Source organism: Scardinius erythrophthalmus, assembly GCF_964197995.2.
Source record: "Scardinius erythrophthalmus genome assembly, chromosome: 3".
In the NCBI taxonomy this organism is placed as follows: domain Eukaryota; kingdom Metazoa; phylum Chordata; class Actinopteri; order Cypriniformes; family Leuciscidae; genus Scardinius; species Scardinius erythrophthalmus.
The window spans coordinates 36,315,671-36,334,003 of record NC_138223.1 but is presented as its reverse complement, the minus strand read 5'-3'; the positions used below and the strand labels follow the sequence as shown (position 1 = coordinate 36,334,003).

Below are 18,333 nucleotides of genomic sequence, written 5' to 3'. Positions count from 1 at the left end.
TTGTGCTTTGGCACCCATTCATGAATGAGATTTAGTTTATTCTCCTGAGACTATCTCAGGAACATACTGACCAATGCTAATCCCTTTGTGATTTTATTTAAAAACCAAAGCCTGCAGAAAGCAGGCCTTTAAATTACACGGCACTGGAATATCCTAGGCATTGAATCAAGTTTTCTAGTTCTCAATTTTAAATAATAATCTAAGAATTATACCATGAATTGGTTAATGGACATTGTAAGTTTTAAAACGAGAGATTTCCAGCACCTTTCTTCTGTACAAAACAAGCATAAGAATTTCTTCTCTTTCGTATGTGCATGCTGAACTACGTCAAGGATCATTTAAAAAAGGAAAGTTGTATAAATGAATATGAAAATTGTGGAAAAACCTGATGTACAAAGAACAGACTACAGTACTTTGTGTGTAAAATGATTAGATAAATGCATAAACCAAAGTATCCAGACCTATCACGTTCTATTTGCATTTTTTATCATATATTTGCATTATCGTATCAGAACATGAATTAGAGACATGACAAAGTAAGTAACCAACATTTTATCACAACGAGGACACAGTGTTGTACTGAACCTAAAAAAGGGAAGTTGTGAAACTGCTAATGTTTATACACTGTAAACCCTAACGCTCAAAATAATGAATTGGTTTGAGTAGAGCCAACTTAAATTATACAAATTAGTTTCATCAAATGAACTTTTATGAGCATTTAGAACTTTCTTTTTCTTTTGAGTTCACAAAACTGACACATATTAAGTAAGTTGAATTGTTTCATTGTTTTGAGTTCTATGAACTTGTTTATTTTAATTTAGACAAACTTAAATTTATGTTGAAATTGGGCTGGGATTTCTATTTCCCAGCATGCTTTGCCATTACACTTAAAAGGGAGAGTAAATGCTAAAATTAAGTGTTATATAATGCTTTTTTGTGCCAGATTAATGTTAAGTACTGAGATTTTGTAGAGTTTAATCTTTTGTTATGCTAATTTAGAAGAGTTTCTGTTATATGGGTTTTGGAGGGTTACCATCATGGTGATGAGAAGAGCATGAGCATAATAATAATGTATGAAAAATGTTTAAAATTGCTGTACATTTATCAAGTGCTATGCAGTGCTAATGCTATCAAAGCACTGTTTCACCAATTAGAAAGGTAGCTTTTTTTTAATTAGCTAGTTAAAGCTAGCACATTTTCCACAACTAAACTGATTTAAGTTGAGATTACATGAAAATTAGGTTGTGTATAAATTAGCTTACTCAAATATTTCAAGCTAAGAGCAATTCAAATGTATGATTACAAAATAAAAATCTGCAAGTTCTGCTTACTTAATCGTTACATTTCTGAACTTAATTTTTTTTTATGTAACTGATTACCTAAAATGATTTGAGTTTTGCCAACTTATTCTGGTTTACAGTGTAGATGAGAGCTAGAGAAATTAGCTGTTGGGAAAAGTCTGATGGGATTAATCCTTTAAAGAGACAAATATGCATTCACGTAAGTTTGCCACTTGATTAAAATAGTCTCAAAGGTTGCATTTAGCCTTTGTAAGTGTAAAAAGTACATCTTGTACCCAATAATGCCATTACAGTCTTCTGTGGATTCCATCAGCGGTTGGGTTAGAAATAGTCTAAGCAAATTAATGATCAGAAATAACCCCACCTTGAGAGACATGAACAGAAAAATATAGGCCTTTAAAAGTATAATACAATCAGATTCTTTTTCTTGCACATTGTTATAAGAACTGTTTATATAATTTTGTGCCAAAAAAGAGTGGTATACAAATATATATTATATTAAATATATAGCAAATTAAATATTTCCCTTGCACCTTAAAATGCACCTGTACATGTCTACTAACCTATTCGTAAGACAATTAAAAGAAAATCAAAAAATGTCAAGGCAAAAATTATTTCACAGATATGATGATTTTCTCACTAAGTTTAATGAAATTAAAAATTTTGCGTTAAATATGAGTGTCAAATATTTTTCTTTGTTACTATAGCCTCAAAAAATATTCAAATTCAGAAACTGAAAATATGTTCATCATAAAAGTAGCCTACACTGTAAAAAAGTTGCTGCGTTAGATTTTTAAGTAGCCTATCAACTTGTTCAGATGTCATTTCAACTTAAATTACATTAAACTGACTTAAAAATTGAGTTGATTCTTGTATAACTAAACAAATAGAAAATTGCTTAACTTCTTTTGATGAGTTAAAGCAATGTAAAAACATGTTGTCATAACTTATTGATTCTCTTCATTGACTGTGAACGTATTGAACCTAGCCTACACTTTTTACATTGGATTAATTACATATTTGAATGAATTGAATTTTAATAACTTCAGAAGCATTAAATCAGGTAGACATGAACTATCTGTATATCACAGATAGCCAATGACTTAAAAGTAGGCTAATTGTTACTCTAGAACACATAGTTAGACATTTTGAATTGATTCATCCAGAACCAGCCAATTGATTTTGTTTGCTTACGGATAGGCGTCTGTCGTAATCTAACAAGACCGAACAAAACCAGCTGTATACTCTCTCATCATCACTACAGAAAGGATGGGCTTTGTGTGTAGTTCAAACGCCCCTGTCTGTTGCAAACAGTGAGTCACGCCAAGACTCGGTTGAGCGCCGGTGTTGATTTCGTGGCGGTACGTCACAGATCCTCATATTTATTCAGCGAGGAGGCAGCGGCATCGGCTAAACTGGCTGCTTCTGGTTTCAAGACATAAATACAAAGCGAGACGCTGTGAATAGGCTATACAAAGAACAGAGGATCGCTCTCCGCTTTACGCTGAAGACGATACAGTCAGGTAAAGACCATACTAAATGTGATGACGTGCGTGTGTTTTAGCGCTACAGTGTTGCGTGTTTTAAAGATGTGGTTTGTTAACGGAGACACGGTTAATCAAAATTGTAAACAAAACGGACTCGCTGGACTGATCAGTGTTTTCACATTGGACAGAACGTGTTTCTATCAGTCTTTTTCGGTTTTTATCCTCCGTTATTTTTTCTGAAAGCATATCCTTCCATTGTCTGTCACAGTTCAATTTTCATTCAACTGCTTATTATAACGCGCTGTTATATTAGGACATAAATAATAGAAAATGTTCAGTCAGCTGTGATATTGTACAGTAAAGGTTGATATCATGAAAAGAGTATTTAGTAAATGTCATAGGTTGACGTTTATTTTCGTATCACTGGAGGCCACTCGTCCGTTACTGTGTAGTTACGTGGCAGCGCTGATTCTTCTGGACGCACTTTGTGCTGCTACTTTATCAGCCAAACTTCACTTATCTCAACTCAATGACACAGTGCTTCGTGGTTTTATGAACGCACAGCTTTTTTTATCGTAGGGTATATAGATTTTTTAAATGAGCATAATAATAATAATAATAATAGGATAATATAGATATAACTGATTCATTCGTATTGATCAAAACCTGTAAGCTACAAAATTGTATCCCATCAGGATAGAGATTCCTCTGCCGGCTTCAGTTCCTGTATTTGGAATGCAAGTGTTTCTAACAATTCCAATCTACTTTAGTAAGTTATGTTGATGATGTGGAGTGGGATAAGGGATAACTGTACAGTGCTGACATACTTTGTCTTACAATGTGTGAATGGAGGGGCAGGTATTATATAGGATGTAGGTTGTGATTTCTAGGTCATGTAGAGTGTGTGCGTCCCCAAAGCCCACCCTTAATCTGCGGCAAGTGAGGAGCCAGGACGTGTGGTGTGGTTATTATACTTCTACAAGGATCACATTCAAATCCACAATGGCTGGAGGAAAAAAAAAAAAAAAAAAACTCATCTAGCAGAAGTACTATTGCTTCAGCCTGTAGTTCAGCAAAACAGCAAAATAAAGTTTGAGACACAGTAAATGCTGAGGTTGCTCAAAAGGAAGAATTTCAAGATATATCAGTTACTTCTCTTAAATATTAGGCAATGTCTCTGATTCAGTTTGATTTCTAAACGCATTATGAATAAGGTCAAAATCACCAGGCGGAGAAGTATCACCTAACACACCCTTGTTCAGAAATGGCAAACATGTTATATCAGAATTTTTGTCTAAGAGTCTTAAGACTTCTGAGAACATATTTAAATATACAAAAGCCCCAGTACCCTGTTCATGGGAAAGGGGTTACAGTGTCCTCAACATCAAAACTTCTAGTTGATGCTAACAAGGAACATAAGTGTTTGTTGAAAAAAAAAATTTGAGAAGCACTAGGCTATTTGGGTCATCTATTGTAGGATTAGAACAATGGAAACCATGCCTAACATTATCTCATTTTATGTTATGGCCTCATCCTGACTTCACAAGATGTGGCCTTTTGCCTTTGCCTTGAAAAAACAGATGTACCACAAGGCAAGGACTTCCTCATGCATACAGTGTTTCGTACACAAACCTTCTCAACCATGACCATTGCACTGAAAAAAAAGGTGGATGTCTGTAGTTATGTTTTATTTGGTACAGCTGTTTCTAATGCCTTCAGCAACTTCTGATGTGCTCCATGATCTAGAAAGCCCTAGTTTTATCAACTTTGTGTGTCTGTTAAACATTGCATTCTGGTTAACCTTAAACGGCATAAGATTGGAACGGGTGTGGTCAGGACCTGCGGTTGCACTGAGGTTATCCAAAACTTTCCATTTCAGGACCCCATCAAAGAACCTCTCCACCTCCCTGTAGAGTGTCCTTTCTATGGGAGTTTTTTAAGTTTTGGGTCATTGATAAATGCCTCACTGTTTCTCTCAGTTCAACAGCAAATGTCTCCTTGACCTACATGATGACATCACACTCACATTCGCTAAAGGGACCCATTCTAGATAAGCATTAATCCATGAATCAGGCACTTCCCATTCTATCACTGCTGCCACAAACCAACTTTACAAGAGCTGCTTTAGAAGCATGACTTTGCTGAAGTCATAAGTGAAATTACAAAAATAGTGCAAGGTCAGCTTCTTAAAGATTTGAATCTGAAAAAAAAAAAAAAAAGACCTTCAATCTGTAATTTTTAGATATACAACCGCAAAGCCTCCCTATAGTCTAGTTGTTTTTCTAGCTGTAGGCCACACACTGATAAATTTCAGCTTGCTTCACTGTAAGTTCATAAAGTTCATGTGTCTGAAGCTCAGAGTAAAAACATTGTGTGTGTGTTTAGCTGAATCCTTATTACACACATATTACTTAACATGTTTTAGCCAGGATAAGGTTTCATGTTTTGCTATTTTCCCCTGACACTGGTTGCTTTTGCAGGCGGAATCGATTGTAATCATTGTAAAATTTTGTGCCATTTGTACAGAAAATGTATTTAAACTATCTTAAGTTTTGTTTTTGTTCAGCCATAAAGCCTGCTGATATTCAAGGCCTTAAAGGGATAGGCCTAGTTCACTCATAAATTAAAGTTCTGTCATTAATTACTCATCCTCATGCCGTTCCAAACCTGTAAGACTACCGTTTATCTTTGAAACACAAATTAAAATATTTTTAATGACATCTGAGAAATTTCTGTCACTCCATTGACAGTCCACACAACTATCACTTTCACACTTCAAAAAGTTCATAAAGAGATTGTAAAACTAATCCATATGAATTGAGGGGTTTAGTCCAAATTTTCTGAAGAGACATGATTACTTTATACTCTGAACAGATTGAATTTAAGCTTTTATTCACATTAACATTCATCAACACACACATCCGAAATGGTAAATGGAACCTCAACAAGTAGGCTTGCTTGACTTGAGAGAACCAATGAGGTTCATTTCTGTTACGCAGCACATTTCAGCTTCTGCAAGAACCAATGAGGTTCATTCTTGTGTGTTACACAGCATGTTTGAGCTTCTGCAAGAACCAATGAGGATTGTTTCCGCGCGTCAAGCTGGTATGGTTGAGCTTCTGTTTATGTTTGCTGATCAATGTTTATAATAAAAGCCTAAATTCAATGTGTTCATAATATAAAGTCATCGTGTCTTTTCAGAAATTTTTGAATCAACTGCTCAATTCATATGGATTAGTTTTACAATCTCTTTATGAACTTTTTGAAGCACCAAAGTTAGTAGTTGCATAGCCTCAAAGGAGGCATAGAAATCGCTCAGATTTTATTAAAAAGATCTTTATTTGTGTTCTGAAGATGAAGAAAAGTCTTATGGGTTTGGAACAACATGAGGGTGATTATGAGTGGATATAATTTTCATTTTTGGGTGAAGTATCCCTTTAAAATGTGTGGCTAAATTCAGTTGAGGTCACATGCTGAAGATTCTCAAGAAGGAAACAACCCATTCATATAGTAACACACAATGCCGCCATCACACTAGTACCTTTCGGTGTTTATAATAAGTGTTCTGATTGTCATTGTGCGTCAGGGAAGCCACAGGCAGCCCTTACTGTTCTTTCTGCAGTCTGATAACAATCGGTGTTGATGCGTTTGGCCTGTGCAAACTCCCAACAGGAGGTTATTGTGGTGTGTACTGAGAGCATAGAATCCACAACCTCATTCATTCAAATCAAATTTATTCATAGTTGTCAATCTCTTCCTCATTGCATGTGAGCGGCTGTGCCTACTGGGTACAATAACAAATTTGAAAGATAAGGGTTGTGTGTGTTCATGTATAAAGAAGGGTTTCAGTGTGATAAATCAGGTCACTCTGATGTGAGGAAAGATTACAGTAAAATTTCCATTTGGTCCACTATAATAACATCCTGTTTCCAATATTTCATTATCACTTTTTCCACATTCAGGTCCTTAAATCAATAAACTTGTCTTATGAGGTCTGTCCAACATCAGGTGTATCTTTTTCTTTTGGCTGTCACACATAAGCTGGCGTGTTTATGTGAAGGCCTTGCCTGAAAAGCCTGAACGGAAATGTGAAGAGCACATTCATTTCCTATCACAGTGTAATTATTTTCACAGCCACATACAGACCTTTTCCATTCACTTGTGCAAATGGACTCTGTGCAATGACATTTTACATTCTCTAGTATGTTGTTGCGAGTCTGTTGCCCTGCCCGACACTGTGTCCTCAGATGGGTGAAGACAAAATGAGAATCACATTTACCCTTCACCAGCATTTTTGCTTTGTCTTCATTATTATTCAGCACTGCATTAGTGATATAATCACTCTCAACTCATACACACGAGGTTAGAGATAAGACACCTTATTTTGTGAATAGTGTTATTTAAGGTTGTGCTTTGAAAAGACACAGTTTCAATCAGTCCTTTGAACCACATGCTCGAAGATGTAAAGTTCTGTATCTCTGATGCGTTCTTTTCCTGTGAATAATCTCTATTATTAGTCTTGCTGGAGGGCTTGGTGTTTGCTCTAATGGTTTCTCCTCATCTCACCCTTCCCCAGATTCCCTAGAAGAAGAGCTTGGACGGCATGCAAAGTTGTGAAATATCTTCAGACAGCACTGATGATCCTCTTAGTAGAGCCCTACACAGACATCGACAACCTCGAATAGTAGTGATTGGTGCGGGCTTGGCCGGCCTAGCCGCCACCAAAACCCTCTTGGAGAACGGCTTCACCAATGTCACGGTGCTAGAAGCCTCAGACCGTATCGGAGGCAGAGTGCAAAGCATTCAGCACGGTGAGAACTGTCTTGTCATATGACAGCATACTTTTTATTCTTTCTTAGTCCAAATTCATCGTCAACTTTTTCAGATCAGAAAATGCTTATTTTCAAGGTGTCCTATCTCCTTCTCTCAACAGGTAAAACCACTTTGGAACTTGGAGCAACCTGGATACATGGGGCAAATGGGAACCCCATCTACCACCTGGCTGAGGAAAATGGGCTGCTGGAGCACACCACAGAGGAGGAGAGGAGTGTGGGCCGCATCAGCCTGTACGCCAAGAATGGTGTGGCCCACTACCAGACCAACAGCGGCAAGCGGATCCCAAAGGATCTGGTGGAGGAGTTCAGTGACCTGTACAATGAGGTGATGGAAGAGAGCGGAGTGCTTGGTTTTGTGCAAGCAAAGCTTGAACCTTTTGCTGTAGCCTCTTGTGGATAAGGCTTGAATAAATAAACACATTATGGCAGAGTTTCGCCTTGTGATCCAATCACAAGTGGTCTGCCAAGATGCATTTCTGTTTCCATCTGTATTAAGCAGCTAGCGCGAAGAGCATGCAGTGCTTTACTGCAGTCTCGGACCCCTTCGAAATGGATAGCATTTCCACTACAAATGTGGTCACATGCGTTTTTGATAGGGGTTGGGGGAAAAATCCGGGCCAGTAGAAAAAAATCCTTTGCGATGAGCACTGCATGTGTTCTGTGGTTGTTACCTCATCCTGAGCTGCTGTTCTCACAGTGAGCCTTTATCCTTCTATATCTCTCTCAGAGTGTTTTGCAAGATCCCTGTCTTTAGTTTGGGACTGATATTTATTTAATATTTATTTTATTTTGCATCTAGTATCACACACTGTTTCATGAATATAGCAAATATTTGGCTAGTAAATGAAAGAAGAGACACTTATAGGGATAATTCACCCAAAAATGAAAGACCTCCTTTTAGACACCCTCATGTCATTCCAAAAATAGATATTTTGATAAATCTTAGTTTTTCCCATACAATAGAAGTCAATGGTCACCAAAACTGTTTGACCAGACATTCTTTAAAAAAGTTAGTTTCAGAAAAACAAAAGGATGAGTAAATGATGACAGAATTTACATTTTTGGTTGAACTATCCCTTTAAAGTAATACAATATTATGACCATAGTGTATTTCATCCAGAGTAAATAATGCACTTAAACCCTTGTTTGTAGTAAGGATAGCTCCATGATCTGATGACACTAGGATCTCACTCTCTTAATCTTGTCGAACAACCTCCTTTGAGCAGGTGTACGAGCTGACTCAGGAGTTCTTCCAGAACGGAAAGCCTGTGGGAGCCGAGAGTCAAAACAGTGTGGGGATCTTCACACGAGATGTGTTGCGCAAGAAGATCATGCTTGATCCTTATGACTCAGAAAGCACCAAGAAACTTAAGTTATCTATGCTACAACAGTACCTCAAGGTGGGCGGGGCATTAATGCCTTAGAGAGATTTTTCATAAGCAAATCATGGTTTGATTACTCATAGGATAGTTAAAAATCAAGATATTCCTCTCTGAACCTAATTTTGAAATTAGAGGTGTGGCATCATATTCACCATCTACGTTACAAGCCACATCAGCAAATAGCTGAATTCCTGTCATAAGCAGATTTGTTGCAAATCTATGACAACATGAAACACATTGCATGTGTCATCACCTTTGTAAAACAACAGTGATGTCAATCTTACTGCCATGCTCACTTCCCACTCTGTTGCAACAGTGAGTTTCTCTTGTGAAATGCAAAACTGTAGACTTCTGCCCACAGAGGTGTGGATTCCAAAAATACTACTGTTTTAATCATTTCCCACACTTAGACTTAGACTCACAATGGGCTTGCATTCACAATTCATGGGATATTTAAACTTCTTTGTAAAAGTCTCACACTACTGTTTGGTCAGGCTATTCACAGAAATTCTGATAGTACTGAAAGCTTTGGATTACTGAGGTAAAAGTAGGACAGATATTGAATGTCATCCTGTAATACTAGAGGTTATGGGAAGAAGGGGCAGAGCTAGACAAAACACTCAGCTGCCTATATGCCTGCTAGACTATATCTGCTTGTGTTTGTTTAGAGCAATATCATTTGAAACAGTAACCTTAGAGTAAATGGTGTTTAGCATGAAAACAGTAAAAGAAGGCTATACATAAAGCGAAAGGTCACATTATCTGACTCAGTATATTTAGTTTTGGTACCAAGAAGTATATTAACAGCAAGATGCTGATGAGACAAGTTTATGCACAATTTATTTTTTAATATCTTCTTTTGTGCCTCAGGTGGAAAGCTGCGAAAGCAGTTCCCCCAGCATGGATGAAGTGTCCCTAAGCGAGTTTGGTGAGTGGACCGAGATTCCCGGTGCTCACCATGTCATTCCTGTTGGTTTCATTAAAGTCGTTGAGATCCTTGCTCAGGACATCCCAAGTCGTGTCCTCCGCCTCAGCAAGCCTGTCCGCCGCATCCATTGGAACTGCAGCTCCCAGGATGCAGAGGAAATTTCCGACCAGGCTGACCATAACCAGGACCAACGACCCAGCCCTTCTCCAGTCTGTCTGGAGTGCGAAGACGCAGAGTGTCTGCTGGCAGACCATGTGATCGTAACGGCCTCTCTTGGGTTCCTGAAGAAAGCTCATGAGACTCTCTTCTCCCCAAGCCTGCCACAAGACAAGGCACAGGCCGTCCAGAAACTGGGCATTAGTACCACTGACAAGATCTTTCTGGAGTTTGCAGAGCCCTTCTGGAGCCCTGAGTGCAACAGCATTCAGTTTGTTTGGGAGGACGAGGCACAACTGGAGAGCCAGGCATACCCAGAAGAGCTGTGGTATCGAAAGATCTGCAGTTTTGATGTGCTCTATCCGCCTGAGCGCTACGGCCACATGTTGAGTGGCTGGATCTGCGGTGAAGAGGCCCTGCGCATGGAAAGGTGTGACGACGAGACTGTGGCGGAGATATGCACTGAACTACTACGCCAGTTCACAGGTCAGCATATGTGCAAGTGTAACACTGTAAGTCTTTAACTGTAGTTATACACATTTCCACAATACCAAGCAAGAATCTTAGTATTTGGGTGAAATCTTGTTTAAACTGATCTATAATCAGGGTGTTATAAGCAAGAAAATTACTCCTCTCTTAATCTCATTTGCAGACTCCCTCTTTTTCCCACCAAGACTTATTGTTTACAGTTCTTTTGCTGTTTGTCTTCAACAGAAAGACCATTGTTAATGTGTTGTTTGAAAATTAATTTAGCTCTTCAATACCTTTACCTCATTCTCATAATCCCCCATTTTGTTATTATGCCTCTCTGATAGAGCTGCACATACACAACAATCAAGGTAGATAATTTCCAGGTGACAGGAGATTCATGTAGGGGTTCAGCAATCTAATAATCAAATGTGTCATCCAAACAAAGAGTGTTTAACACTTAAGTGTTAGGTGTTTTGCACATTTAACTGGCTATAGTAACTCTTTTCCCGCCAGTGACAGAATTTTCCATCATTTATGAGACAACGCTTCATTGCTATTTTCTGGCTTTCTGTGTTTTCACTGTTATACAGTAGGGGGCGCTGTGACACATCTTCTGATAGAGTATTGCATCTCTGGATCAAAACACAGGCGAAAAATAAGCAGAAACAAGCAATATGTAAGCATATGTAAGCAGATGCATATGTAAAATAAGTGACTAATGTTACAGAATGAAATGTCGACCCAGGACGAGCTAGCTATAGGACTGTTTATTAGGGGTGTTGATGAACTCGATCTACTCCACCTATGTTTTAGTCTAGATGTAGTCTTTGACAAAAACATGATTTTCTCAGCTTTTTGCTCAATATGTTTCTTTTTTTATTAGATTTATCCACATTCAAGTGTTGATAAAAAATGCATGAAGCTAAAATAAAACTTTGTTAAACGTTGTTTAAAAGCAGAAGCTCTGTTCTATCTTTTGATATATTGCATGTTCAGATATTCCTTCAACAAAATATTCTGGGGGCCATGCATTTTTTGTAAAAATTATCAAAAATGCTGGCGCTGACTTAGCCTGGCAAGCCAGACCTACATCAAGATGTTTGGTCTGGCAACTCACCATAGACACGGCTCAATCCGAGGGGCGGGATAAACGGCTGTCTTTCAAATTCCCTCTGCACGCAATAGGACAGCGCTTCAACCAACCAGAGCGTTTTCCCAACAGCGGAGCTTACATTAGTTGATAGATTCAACTTTTGAATCTGGCCGGCAAAACTACGAACACATCTTCCTTTTTTACGAATGACTTAAGTGCCGTTCTTTGCTCTTTTCTCAAAGAAAAACTTAACTCCAAGTCCTCCAGAGTCGTGGCAAAAGCCAATTCGAAAGACTGTTCTCCAGCAGCAGCCGCCATTCTTTGTTTTCAAGTAGCAGGGAACCGTCACAACTCTGTCGTCATTATGTTAAGCCCGCCCTGCCTACTCTATACACGACGTGATTGGCCTGACCCAATTTAGGTTTTTCCAGCACGAAAGTCAATGTAAAGTTGCTAGACTACCCTGGCTGCAAAATACATTTTGCTGCCGCTAGGGTGCGTCTAGATTTCTAGGCTAGCGCTGACTGGCAACTTAAAAAAAAAAATAAAAGCTGGCGGGGAAAGAGTTAATGCTGTCTTCTTGTCATGCTTATAAGTTATATTTCTCTGTGACAAGAAAGCACATATACTTGTTAAATCATGACAGAAAAATTACTTCTGTTAAAGTCAGGGTAAAGGTATAGACAAGGGCTCCAAATTTTCAGTTGTGTGAAAGATTGTTCTGTAAACAACTCTGGTTTCTCTTCCATTGTAACCCTTTCATGACAGAACACTTAGTCAGACATGAGGGTCAATGCACACATTCTCTGTAGATGATGTCAACAGGCTGGCATGCCAGTTAAGTAGGTCAGTCTTTTTTTATCCAGATCCACAGCAGGTTTCCCTCCCATCTGCCCCAATCCTATATAATTAGTTTGCTGAAATTGGATTTGGTCACACCTTACCACTAATAATTAAAAGGTCCCCTAATTTCTGTCATTATATTTGACGTAAGACTAACTTCCCTTACATATCCATTAAATCCACACCACCAAAACAAACACAGATCAGCATAAATGAACAACACTTTAAAAAAGACTGATCCCTGAAAAGTCTCTGTAAAATGTAAATTTTCACAACAATAAGGACAGATTTACGTTTTTAATCAATTAGTCAATTAGTAATTTATTTTCATATGTTTGACTTCCATCAGGAAACCAGAATATTCCTAAGCCAAGGCGTATCCTGCGCTCCTCGTGGGGCAGTAACCCGTATATCCGGGGTTCTTACTCATTCACTCAAGTTGGCTCCAGCGGCAGAGATGTGGAGAAGCTAGCTGAGCCCCTGCCTTATATTAAGAACACTAAGGCTCCGGTGAGTTGAAATTACCACTTGTATAGACTATTAAAGGTGCAGTAAGCGATTTCTGAGAATCATTGTTGAACACTGTTGATATTTGAATTCAACCCAAAACAAAACACAAGCCTCCCTTCATTGCTCCGCCCTCAAAATGCACAAACACGCAATGCAAGAGTGGATGTCTCTTTATCATAGCTGAAGCAAAGCTAAATAATGTTTCGCAGAAAATAAAGCGAAGATCACGAACGAACGACAAGGAAGAATAAAAAGTGAACATATAGTACACGAGTAAATACAAGCAAGAGTTCATTGTTAGTTGCCAGCAGCACACACTCAAAACCAATGTTACTCACATATGGAGCAGAAACAACACAACCTCTGAGTCCGTTTTCAGGCCTTCCCACTTTGGGTCACTCCAGCGCCTAACCCTTCTTTTTACAGCGATATTCCTCTGACCTTTTCTCTTTTGTGAAGCTTCTCAGCCATCTCTCTTTCAACAGTCTTTCAACAGCATAACCGTTTTGACGTGCTGCTTATTGATCACGCAGTAAAAATGCCCCTGCCCGCGGCCAAAACCAGACGTCTGTGGATGAGAATCCAAAACAAGGACTGGTGGGACGTTGTCCTGCTTCACTTCAGAGATGCGCGAGTGAAATGAGAATTTTAGAATGACGGGAAACTTATTAATATGACACTTTATTCAACAGGAAGAACAGCTCGTTCCGCGCGTCATACGTCATTACGCTATTTAACGTCATTGCACATGTGTAGTCCTTTCAGTTTAGGTTTTCAATCCGATCAAGTGTTTACATGTTCTCTCGATCGGATTACAAAAGGGATAAACCACCCCTTTCAATCCGATCGAAATTTCATTCGGATCGATTAAGGTGTTTACATGAAGGTTTTTTAGTCCGATTGAGCCGTCAATCCAATTATAAGTGTCCATGTAAACGCAGCTAGTGTTTTTCAGAAATCGCTTACTGCACCTTTAAAGCAAATTTTGCAATAGCCACTTAACATAGTTTAGAGAACAGAATTTATTCAGTATCTTTTTGGAACAACAGAGTAGGCTATATATGAGTATCGCTGCCCTTTATAAGTCCAAAAAAGTGAATTGTTTGTTTTCTATTAACTTGAATTAAACTACCTGCCAATTAAACCAAAGACAGCAGGTGACCTTCCAAGGAATAAGACTCGTTTCTTATTATTTTACTCAAAGACATTTGAATCTCGTTTATAACCACTTGGCCTCTTTTGCCATATTTCAACTTTCCCTTGACTGCTCTAAATTCAGGCTGACCGAAGTCGCTTGCGTGGTGGTTTTTTAAATGTGTTAGCCTGTACTGAGCTGTGGAGTGCTGAGACTGAAATTTGAGTCAGATGAGATTGGGTTGTACAAGGCCAAGGGCCAAACAAACACACACATATACGCACACAAACATGCTCAGGCCAATTCAATGTCTGAAAGGAACAGTCTGACCCCTCTGAGTACACAGCACAAAAGAACAAGAGGCTGGAGACCTCACTTTTTTTATATCGGAAAGATTAAGACTTATGCTAGAAATAGTCTATTGGGCCTTACAGGGCAGTAATGTTGTATGTTTTGTCAAGCTAACTTTTTGTTGTTCTTTTCTTTACTTCTATCCAAAGCCTCTACAGGTTTTGTTTGCTGGGGAAGCCACCCATAGAAAATACTATTCCACTACCCATGGTGCTTTGTTGTCAGGACAGAGGGAGGCCAACCGCTTGATCGAGCTGTACCAGTACTCCTTCGATGCAGAAACCACAAAGCCTAACATTTAAAATAAACAAATTGCAACAAAAACAAGAACCACTTACTAGTGACAAAAACAATTGTGTTATGTGCTATCTTTATTTTAAATGATTGAATTATGTATTACAACCTAGTAGGGGCATTAAAATAATAACAATAAATCCTCTTTATACTGTACTTAGATTAGCGCTCTGTAGATTTTACTTGAGATGTACTGTACAAGGCTGCCATGTGGCGCTATCTCTGGTCCTTATTTTTCTGATTATTTTTAATCCATGTTAATATGTTTCTATAATTTAACAATTTTTGTAAGTGCCTTCTGTATTTAATGTTATGTCTTTAAAAATGAAAAAAAAAAAGACTTGATATGAATAAAGTGTTAATGTGAATAAGCATGAAGTTTCTTTCCAAGTTTCTGTTTATTATTCATTATTAAAATGTCATATATATTTTTTAAACAAAAGAACATACCGGTACCTATGAAATATGAATGAACTAACTTCCTACAGTCAGGCCTTCCGGATATATATATATATGGTATATGGATATATATAACTTTTTTGGTTAAAAAACAATGGGGGAAACATAGGTGTGGGGAATTTAAATAAAGATCCACACTTCAGTTCAGTTGGTGGCAATAGGGTCCTGGCCAAAAAAAGGAGGAGGAAAAGGAGAATAATGAAGAAGAAGATAATGATACAAGATTCTTAATGTGAGTAAAGCGAAATGTTGTTGTGTCTTGCTTGCGCAGATATGGGCTACTGTTAGTGAATATTTCAGCTTCATAGGATAAGGATTTACTTAGACTTGTACATGGATCACCAAAATACCAAATTAGAGATGACTACCTACTATAGGTATTTCTTGTTATATTAAACATAAGCTTATACAGAGCCAAGCAAAATCGTTGGTACATATCTTATATATTCACTGCCATCTTCTGGTCATTAAGAAAATCTCTATTCATGGCTTTTTTTTTTTTTTTGGTAATAGGCCTATGCTAGATTTTGTCTGTGTTCCGTTGTCATCTTGGCCTGGCCTGTCCAGGGTTCACTTAACGTTTCAAACAAAGTACCCCCTCTTTTATATTTGTAAAACCAAAGAGGCATATGGTCACATTATAAATAATGAAATAGCCTATAGCTTGACCATGAAAGACATGTTTAAACGCAAAAGAAAAGAGATTGTTTTTGGCTGCTTACCTTAGTTAGACAAGTCACGAGAGGGTCGGCAGATTAAACTGAGACTAGCCTAGAAAGGCGTTTTTTTAATCGTTCTTACAAACATGAAGTCACTACGGAGCCCGGGAAGTCACCTGGGAGAAAAAAAAAAAAAAAAAAAAAATCCGTGGCGACAGTTTGCAGTCCGTCCGCTCAGTTTATAAACCGTACTCACGAATTCTCAAACTGTTCCCTCGGTTTAATAAATCGTGCCCACGGATTAATAAACGGTAGCCTACCCACGAGTTTCTAATCCGCACTCTCAGATTTGTAAACCGTGCCTTCAGTTTTTGCAATCTGTACCCACAAATTCATAAACCGTGCCCACGCTTTCGCAATCCGTTCCCACGGGTTTGTAAACTGTAGCCTACTCACGGATTTGTGGCTCGCCCTCATTTTAGAAGAACACCAGGAGGCACGTTGTTAACGAATTTTATATTGTTTTATTGTGTATTAAGTGGAATACATCAAATTGTAACTGCGTCTGCATGCTTAAAGTGATTCTCAATTGTAGCGGGTATGGGGTGGAATATACAGTATAGTATATAGTTTATAACTATAAATGAGTTCACTTAAAGGAGAACTCCGGTCAATTTTAACATTGAGCTCATTTTTGTGTAAATTTGGAGTGCTGTCAGTACAGAGAACAACGACAAAAATCGGTGTTGCCTACACCGTGTTATCCTCTTTTTAAAATTTGCACCCTGTTGACTTCAATGGGGCAAGTTTTAAACCAGTTTTTAGTCTCTTAACATCCTTGATGTGTCATTACAAGTGCCCAGCCATGTGAGTCATTCCGGTAACACTTTACTTGAAGGGGTGTGACTGACATGACACCTTCATAATCATGACATGGCAGATGTCATAAATATGAAGGAGGTCTTATGCATGCTTATGACAACTGTCATTAAGTGTCATTCGCTCAATTATGACATTTTTAATGCAAATATGACATTGTTTGAGATGTCTTTGTTATGACAACTTGACATAAACCAATACATCATAACCTGTCAGTGTCTTTGTCATGACAACTTAAAAATTACCAAGACAACATTAATTGTCATAAAATGACATAGCAGAGTATCCTATCAAACTTAAGAAACCACTTAGCTTTATGGGTTAACATTTCATTAAACTGTCAGGTGATTGGTTTTGACATTGGCTGTCATGAGGCCATTATAACTGTGTCATGAATGTTTTTCTTGACCTCAACTACAGTGGTACAAATTTAATTTGTCATTAAAATGTTATAATGACTTCATGACAGCCAATGTCAAAACCAACCACATGACAGTTTAATGAAATGTTAACCAATAAAGCTAAGTGGTTTCTTAAGTTTGATAATTAATCTGCTATGTCATGTTTATGACATATTTATGACAGGTTTTGTTGTCTTAGTAAAGTCAAGTTGCCATAACAAAGACATCTCACACAATGTCATATTTGCATTAAAAATGTCAATTGAGCGAATGACACTTAATGACATTTGTCATAAACATGCATAAGACCTCCTTCATGTGTCATGTCATGATTATGACGGTGTCATGTCAGTCTTATGCACACCCCTTCAAGTAAAGTGTTACCGTGATTCCTTCAGAGTGAACGCGGGTGAATCTGACTGCAGTAGATGTGAAAGATATTAATACAAGTCATGTTATTTCAGCCAGCGCACATACCTGTATTTTCTTCCTGTTTTCGGTCGAAGTCCACAGTAGTCGATTGTCGAGTTCACGCACGTGATCATAGGTAACTAAACAGATGCAGATTTGAAGCAGAAAATGTCTCTCCAACTACTATTCCTGTACCTTTTCTAATCCCCTGCGTATTTGAGCAGTGACACAAACTGACATCTAAGGGGCAGTCCTCAACATTTATCTCTCTTTGTCATGGTGCTCAGCTTTTGTGTATTGAGAGAGGCTTCAAATATTTTCTGGCCTGTAAAATGGACAGACACTAAAGGGCATTTCCAGTTCCCACGATATAGAAACCTCCATAGTGCCAGTGTGCATGGAGCTGACACTGTTCTTATTTTAACTTTGGTTTTGTGACCTCTCATTCTTGACCTGGGGTGCGTTTCCCATACAACGACGTAACTCTCTACGTAACTACCATAGTATGCATCGTTGAAGAAATCAACTAGCTTGTCACAACTGTTTCCCTAAACCGTATTGTTGCAAATTGGTAGTTCAACCACGTTGGTTAAAGGGATGGTTTTGAGTAAAATCAACCTAGGGTCCTTTGCACCATGACCTCGAGCCAAACACCCCCCCAGAATCCTTTTTTGGGGGGGTGTTTGGCGCGAGGTCATGGTGCAAAGGACCCTAGGTTGATTTTACTCTGAACCATCC

General features: G+C 38.3%; 1 protein-coding gene across 2 annotated transcripts; it reads left to right on the top strand.

Annotated features, from left to right (window-relative positions):
* The first annotated feature begins 2,558 nt into the window (after nt 1-2,558).
* Nucleotides 2,559-15,158, top strand: smox (spermine oxidase). 2 transcript variants are annotated; one of them, XM_081362200.1, is made up of 7 exons: nt 2,680-2,824; nt 7,365-7,599; nt 7,722-7,948; nt 8,850-9,023; nt 9,876-10,575; nt 12,846-13,006; nt 14,642-15,158. In XM_081362200.1, the coding sequence occupies exons 2-7, from the start codon at nt 7,392-7,394 to the stop codon at nt 14,792-14,794; spliced, it is 1,623 nt and encodes a 540-aa protein (XP_081218326.1). In that variant the 5' UTR covers nt 2,680-2,824; nt 7,365-7,391; the 3' UTR covers nt 14,795-15,158. The 2 variants fall into 2 exon arrangements, with proteins under 2 accessions (XP_081218327.1, XP_081218326.1); XM_081362201.1 differs by lacking the exon at nt 8,850-9,023 and having other exon boundaries at nt 2,559-2,824.
* Nucleotides 15,159-18,333: the final 3,175 nt, after the last annotated feature.

Coding starts and splice junctions, on each gene's coding strand:
- smox (XM_081362200.1), top strand. CDS start 7,392: ATGCAAAGTTGTGAAATATCTTCAGACAGCACTGATGATCCTCTTAGT. Junction 10,576..12,845: donor ACTACTACGCCAGTTCACAG/GTCAGCATATGT, acceptor GACTTCCATCAG/GAAACCAGAATATTCCTAAG. Junction 13,007..14,641: donor TTAAGAACACTAAGGCTCCG/GTGAGTTGAAAT, acceptor TTCTATCCAAAG/CCTCTACAGGTTTTGTTTGC.